Source organism: Cryptomeria japonica, chromosome 3 (genome assembly GCF_030272615.1).
Source record: "Cryptomeria japonica chromosome 3, Sugi_1.0, whole genome shotgun sequence".
NCBI lineage: Eukaryota > Viridiplantae > Streptophyta > Pinopsida > Cupressales > Cupressaceae > Cryptomeria > Cryptomeria japonica.
The window spans coordinates 797,298,411-797,306,014 of record NC_081407.1 but is presented as its reverse complement, the minus strand read 5'-3'; the positions used below and the strand labels follow the sequence as shown (position 1 = coordinate 797,306,014).

Genomic DNA, 7,604 nt, shown 5'->3' with positions numbered 1-7,604 from the left:
GAAGGACTTGAGTCCACTTGTCCTACCATGCCTAAATTTCCTCCAACCATCCCTAGATTCCTTCAGCAACCCAGTCAAGGTGAGATGAGTGACACTTGTCTTCTCCTTCCCCCTTTCTCTCAACCTTCACCTTTGCTCATAGCCATTCAAAATTGCAGATCTGATCAAGACCGTTGATCTAAGCCACATCATCTAATCCTCTCAATGTCTATAAAATCAAGAGCTTCAATTGAGAGAGTTAGTCTTCAAAAAAAAAAGTCTTCAAGCCAATCTTATGCATCCGTGAGTTTTTGAAGCAAATAGCAAATATCATTTTAGCAATATAATCATATAGTATTATCATTTTAGCATAATCATGTAGCTTTGCATATCATACTATCAATTAACTACAAGTTATCGGTCCATTTTTCATATGCCATCTTGGAAGCCAACAGTGCATTGTCTGAGAGCACACCATCTGTAACCAGGAACAATGGAGTTAGGACACAATGAGACATAAGTCATGAAGGTAAAATAATATTTTATTTTAATATGTATTTCATGTAGTTTCATTGGTGGATTTTGGATTTCCTGTATGCATTTCCATTGTATTTTGTGAAACTAACTTATTACAGGTAACATTCTGAGGATGAAATTCAAGCTCACACACTTATATTAATCACTTATTTAATTTATCAAACTAAATATTTATTAACTTTGTATCTCATAAAAAATACTATTTAAAATGTCTTAAAATAAATTTATTTATGAGAATGATTTTTCATTTAATGCATTTTATTTTTTACAAATTCAGTTATAACAAAATCTTTGCCCAATATAAAATTAAATATGTACCTATTTAGTATATTATATTATATTTTTATTTTTTTTGCTTGGTAATGGGTCAAAGCTGAATTGCTTTTGACTAGAGCTATGAACCAGCAATACCACATTTTTGAGGGGCCTCCATTGCCTATGTGTGAGACGCATGGGGCTCGACCATACTCGAACCCAAGACCTCTCATGTAGAAGACTCGTAGCTAACTGTTGCGTTGTGGGGTCATCCCCATTTATTATATTATATTTAATGCTCAAGATTTACAAATAATTAAATAATGATTTTGATCAATTACATATATTTAAATAACCAAACAATTTTACCATTTTTAAATTCCAGATATATTACCATTTTTTTATACAAAGTTTAAGATTATTTATAAAGTGATCTCTTCATTATCATTCACAAAATATTTGTAATCTTCATCATGGAAAAGAACACTCTAAGATGAGGCATGATGGAAAGGATTCTCTTTAGGGCAAAGTTCTTGATGAGGAGTGTCCTTGGTTTGTACCCAAAAGGATGGTGCTGAAAACTAAAGAGGGGGACCACACTAGTGAGGTTTGTGGTCCCCATGCAAGAAAAAAAAAAAAAAAAAAAACTATTATTTTTGGCGAAGTTTTGTTCATAACTGTTTGGTGAGGTTTGGATTCAAACCACCATGATTGTTTGCTTGGTATCTCTTCTTTATAGTCTTGTTGTTTGTAGTTATTGTTTGGGTTTTGTATTAATATATTTCTTTGTTGATTGTTGTTCATGTTCCTTCTTGTTGTTCTTGTTGTAAAAGGTTTTGGGGTCCTTTCAAAACCCATGTTGAAAAAAAGTTTACCATATTCAAAACACCTCAACTATCCTCATTTATATACAATTTGATGTTTATTTGTTTCAAAACCAAACAAATCAAACTTAATTTGTAGAAAACTTAATTGTCAATTAGAAGATAACACGATTTTTTTAGTTTATATAATTGATCTTGGAGAGTTTCTTCCACATAATAAAAAATTCTCACACAAATAAAAGAGAGTTATATACCATAACAAGGATCTGTCTTATATAACACATTCTACTTAAGAAACATTCACATACATTAATAAAAAAATCTCTCCAATAACTTAATTTAATCATTCTTCTAGAATCTCTCTTCTAATTAAGAAAAAACCCTTATTAAAAAAAGGTTCTAAGCTATAACAAAGATTTGTCCTTAATGGTACATTAGTATTATCAAATACTTAGGATGGTGCTAGGCTTAGAAGTTTTAAACCTCTTATATTATCACCATCAAATTTATATCTCCCTTTATATTAAGATATTGTTAACTTCAAGTTCATACATATTGGTTAAGAAGCTCTTCTGCAGTGGTGTATTTCACATCTGGGTAAAGTTGACTGCCCTCCACACCATCAAGTTCAATTTCGAAATTGGTTTGGTCTCCTTTCACAAAAGTGGAGTGACCAATAGCAATGCCAATATTTGCTGGGAATGGTGTCTCTGCATACAATTTTAGAAGAAAAAGAATTATTAAATATAAAAATAATCATTTCAAATATCTAGTTAGACTTCTATTAACAATGTAAATTAGGTGTCCAAGAATATTTGATTTAATAACAAAGTTCATATTGTAAACACTTAGATAATACTGAATTTAAATTTTCTATAATATAAAAAAATAAAAAATAAAAATTGAAACTAATAGCACAAACCTTCAATTTTTTTAAGGACAACTTCCTCTGGAACATAGACCTTCTCCAAAGCCTTTCCTATCTTCTTCTCCCAGAAAGCTACCAGCTCATTGAAAGAAAAGGTATTGGCAGGAAGCCTCAAATACAGTGTCTTATTCAGAGTTCTTGGGTCATCCACTGCCTTGATGGTAAAAGTGCCAATATCCTCCTCTTTCACAAACACAACTGGACATTCACTCCCCCAATGTATTAGGGGAAAGATTATGGTAGTGATAGAATGCTAACAGAAAATATAAATATTCAATAAAAATAGGCTTTCTAAATGCATTTCTAGGACGTTTACACACATTTGGCATTGCCATCCCCTAGAATAATAATTTTATCCCTTGGAGGAGCAGAAAGGCCTGGTTGCCCCAAATTTGGCACAAAATAGCCTGCAAATAAATTGCTGGAGACATATGTGTAGGGAATGCCTTCTGCCTCAATGGTCCTGCGGATTTTGGCCTTGTTACCAAACATGGTCTTAGCAGGTTCCACTGCATGGATTTTGTCAACATCATTTCCAAACTCAGATGGTAAAAATCTCTGCAAAATCATCAGCAAGGGTTATGAAAATCATTGGAACATATCACTTCTGAGCAAAATAATCTGTATGAATCCTGGGGAGCTTTTACATACCTTAATGGTTCCAACTTCTTTGATTGCCTTGATAATGTTTAACTGATCCATCAGTTGTGGCCCTCCCACTGTGGAGATAACCACATCCACCTTCTTGATTGCCTCCACAAGACTTGTATGATCATCCAAAGATCCCTGCATATGATATCAATTTTATCAGGCATTTGGGCACATACAAGTAAAGTGACACAGGCTCAATCTATTTGGAATTCATGTCAAAGCTAGTATAATATGTTACAGAGTAAAATGATCAATACAGGGGAAAGAGCTCAAGTGCTTCACCCAAGGGCCAAGACCATAATTTATGTTCATTGACAAGGAAAATGACCTAAATTTGTATCTAATAAATGCTACCAATACTGAACATAAACAAAAACTTCTCCATATTTACCTTAAGTTCGTTTAGATTAAATGAAATATCAACAAATATACAGGGCTATTTGACCTGGAGAGAGTATAGATTGATTCCAAATACTTTTAAAACTAACAGGCTATGCGTTCTTTAAAATCTGTGACATCAATGGGTCTCATAATACTTCTAAAACACTTCAGAGGCCTGGAAATTAATGGTCTGTAGGCCGTCAAATACTTTTCATTTATAAACTTGCCATTAATTAATAAGATGGCCGATGCTTCAAGGCGAGTGAATGGGTAAAAATTACTGTAGGTTATAAATAGACCCATAAACCCTCTAATCTCTACAATTTGCATTGACGAGATCAACACAGACTCCATGGCTAGTTACAGTAAACGGTGAGGAAAATAAGCAGTTCACACAAAATACAGCACAAGATGCACAATGTGGGGCAAAAAAGCAAAAAAATCTAATACTGCACTCAAATTAGTAAGCAGATTTGTTCAATATAAATAAAATATTATGTTGTGAGTAACAGACATTAGGTCATGTTTTTCCTCCCATTAGTCATTTTCCGATGAACTATTTAGAGTAGCTGCAGAAGATCAATTCAAAACACTTACATGAACTATGTGAGCACCTGAGGCCTTGAAGGATTCCAGAAGCTCAGCTTTAAGAGGATTTGAAGCTGTGGATTCTCTGACCAGAAGGTAAGTGGGATGGCCAAGAGCAATGCTGGCTTTTGCCACATGGCGACCAATGTACCCAGTTCCTCCAATTATCAGAATTCTGCTGCTTGCCATTTTGTTTGAATCACCTTCTTTCCACTGTAAAATCAAGTAAACAAGAAATAAAGAGATCAAAATTGGGGAAATTTTATGAATGTAAATTTTCCTTCTAATCCTAGGATTCCTTCCCCCTGGATGGCTTTCCCTCATCCTAAGTGAGTATTACTGTTCTTTGCACATATTCCCCTTATCCCTATTACCTAATGGTATGGTGGTATAAATAAGACGAGTGGTTGACACCAAATTAGGTGACCACTAGAGTGTTATGGTAATAAAATTGGTTCATACAAAAGCATGGACCCATCTAAAGAAAAAGTTACTAAAAATTCCCTTACCTCAAAACAACTCTGATGTTGCCTCCTCACTTAATTCAAAATGCCATAACTAACAATGTTTTTTTTTCCAATTAAGAATCTCCCCCCACCATATCTAATTTTGTTTTTATGATGAATAATATATTTTATATAAAAATATTTTAGAAATTTTATAATAGATGGAATTTCACTTGCTTCTTAATATGATTATAGTTTTTTTATAAGTATGATAGTGAGAGTTTTTTCTATTGAATTTTATTATATTTCTTACTCACACAACCAGTAATAAAGAAGAAAAAAAGACAGAGGACAATTTTATAGATTGGAAGTCTATTCATGATGAATTTGTTAGGTCCTTTCTTCTTTTTTACCACTAAAAAAAATCTACTTCTTGTTCAATGTTAATGTCATTTTATTTAACTACCTTATAATTAAATGTGTTGTTTTTCATAGAAAAGTGTATTGTAGTTGTATGATGTATTATAGGATTAAACTTCATCTTTTATTAGTCAAACTCATTGACTCATATTTCATGATTAGTGGTTCACAAAAGCTTATATCTCATACGCATGAGTGATCACAAGAAGCCATCTCTGACGAGTAATGAGTGTTAAATGGATCATTCATGATTATGTTAGATGGACTCTTGTGAACCACTACTTATGAAATATGAATCAATGAGTGACTCAATAACTATGCAATTAAATCTTAATAAAACATCACATAATTTAGCACAATGTAAAAATTACTACCTACTTTATAGTGCATTCTAATACTTTTTAAATTGTTTTTAATGTAATAGCTTACTATTTAATGGCATGTTTATAATTAGGAATTGGTATTTTACTGAAATACAAGAGTTATTTCTGGAAACAATTGTGTGCTTCTTCATTGACATTTTAGAGCACACTTAGTGAACTTTCATCACTTTCCTCATTTTACAATTAGTTGGTCAACTTTCCCTGTCTCCTTTTAAGACTAAGTTTGCTCCTCTTCCTTGATAATCATCTTCTTGATGATGGGTCACTAAGTGTAACTCGAAATGTTGATGAAAAGCACTAACAATTATTTCCAAAAATAACTTCTTGCATTCTACATGGGTAGTGAAAAATTAATACCAACTATTCGATTTGAAGCTAAACTAAATATGAGCTTTTATTCTTTACTTGTCTAGACCTAATCCTTGATTGTGTTTTTTGTATTTCCAACTTCAAACTACTCAAGTAACCCTAATCCTATATCAAGACTACAATGACAACCTTGACCCTTGTTTTCCAAATTTAAATTTACTTATAGGTACAAGTCATTTTGATCAAAACTGGTCGCTACATGCTAACTCAAGTGCAAAATATTCTTGAATAAGGTTTTATATAAAATCACAAAGCTTCATATCTATAGAAAACCAAAATATCCATTAGAAAATATACAATCAATCACCATAGAGAGTATTACATCAACGTTTTCATACATAACCTACAAATATACATATATTTATATCTTGTTTGGTGTGTCTTTGATCTTGTTCAAACATTGTTGAACCAACATATGGCCTAACTATAATTATTTAAAATCACAAATTCCCTTACTTGATAGTAGGTCATATTATTTCTTTTAAGCTTCACTAATTTTAAACATACATAGGTGGAAAGTTTTTGAAGATAAAGAGTACACAATTCAAGACCATAACTTTCTATACAACTCAAGACCATAACTTTCAAGATCAACATTGAGCAAAAGTTTAAGGTCATGAATTTCAAGATTAAGGTTGAACTTGTTAACCCCAAGCAAAGCATAATTCATTTCTCAGAGCCTCATTATTATGATTTAATAGCAAAGGCTATGTACTGATTGCAATGTTTGTGTTATAGTTAAATATTACTTATCTTACATAGAGCTAAGACTTGAAAGCGCAAATCCTTATTTTTCAATTTTCACATTTATTTTAGTACTTCTCTAGACTCAACTCTTTTAGCTAGGTTAATTGTGATATTGATTATTTTTTTTACTTTTGTTTACTTTGGTGAACCTAATATTTTCTACACACCATAGTATTTGGTAGATTGAGATATGTACACTTTTTTTCACATCTAGCTTATATGATTTTGGATCAAATTTTAGATTTATCAAATTTTTCTCTTTATCTTTTCTTCCCCTTTTGATTATATTTTTAGAATATGAAAAGTGAAATAACCTTAAAAAATAGTGCAAATGAATAGATATTAAAACGTGAATGCAAATGATACAAGATCACAATAACAACGCAACATTATCCTCCAAGAGAGAAATACAAATACTCAAATAAAAATAGCATAAAGATAATGCAAAAGCAAGAATATACATAATAAAAATTAGAAATATAAGCTAGAAGGTGAGTATTTATAGAATATGAGAGGGGAGAGAAGTGAAAAATATAACCAATGGGAAAATTCCACCACAATAGCCTAAACTAGGCAAGTGTAACTCCCATGGAAGATGCATACACCTTGCACCAACTCACACTAATACTCACATTATTAATCCTAAGAAATCTTAATTACAAGTGTAGGAAAAACCTAGGAATAGGAAAATACTACAACCAACTAGAAAAATAAAAACCTACATGATCACCTCCCCTTATGCATAACTTTTGTGGGAGAAAATATGGGTCCTAATAAATGAAGCTCGATGGGGTACCTATGTACAAAGATATCACCCCTCAAACAAAAGAAGCCTTGCCACAAAAAAAAGTATGCCTCCATATTAGAAAGAGGATGCATGTTGCACCCATAGAAAATCTCTCAAATTTAGGAACTTTTTCTTAGTTAAGGGTTTGGTGAAGATGCATGTTATCATCTAATGCCTGAAAGTACTAAAAATCAATGATTTGATCATATGAATCAACCAAATTTGATGCAGTTCATATGGATATCCATATGTTTGGTCCTCTAATGATGGGCTAGAATATGGAAAAGTTGTATGGCACTTTGGATATCA

General features: G+C 32.0%; 1 protein-coding gene across 1 annotated transcript; it reads right to left on the bottom strand.

Moving 5' to 3' along the window:
* Positions 1 to 1,841: 1,841 nt before the first annotated feature.
* On the bottom strand, positions 1,842 to 4,511 carry LOC131075810 (phenylcoumaran benzylic ether reductase IRL1). The gene is made up of 5 exons (XM_058012707.2): positions 4,153 to 4,511; positions 3,175 to 3,309; positions 2,844 to 3,081; positions 2,518 to 2,721; positions 1,842 to 2,305 (listed from the first exon to the last, which is right to left on the bottom strand). The coding sequence occupies exons 1-5, from the start codon at positions 4,465 to 4,467 to the stop codon at positions 2,142 to 2,144; spliced, it is 1,056 nt and encodes a 351-aa protein (XP_057868690.2). The 5' UTR covers positions 4,468 to 4,511; the 3' UTR covers positions 1,842 to 2,141.
* Between the last annotated feature and the right edge of the window lie 3,093 nt (positions 4,512 to 7,604).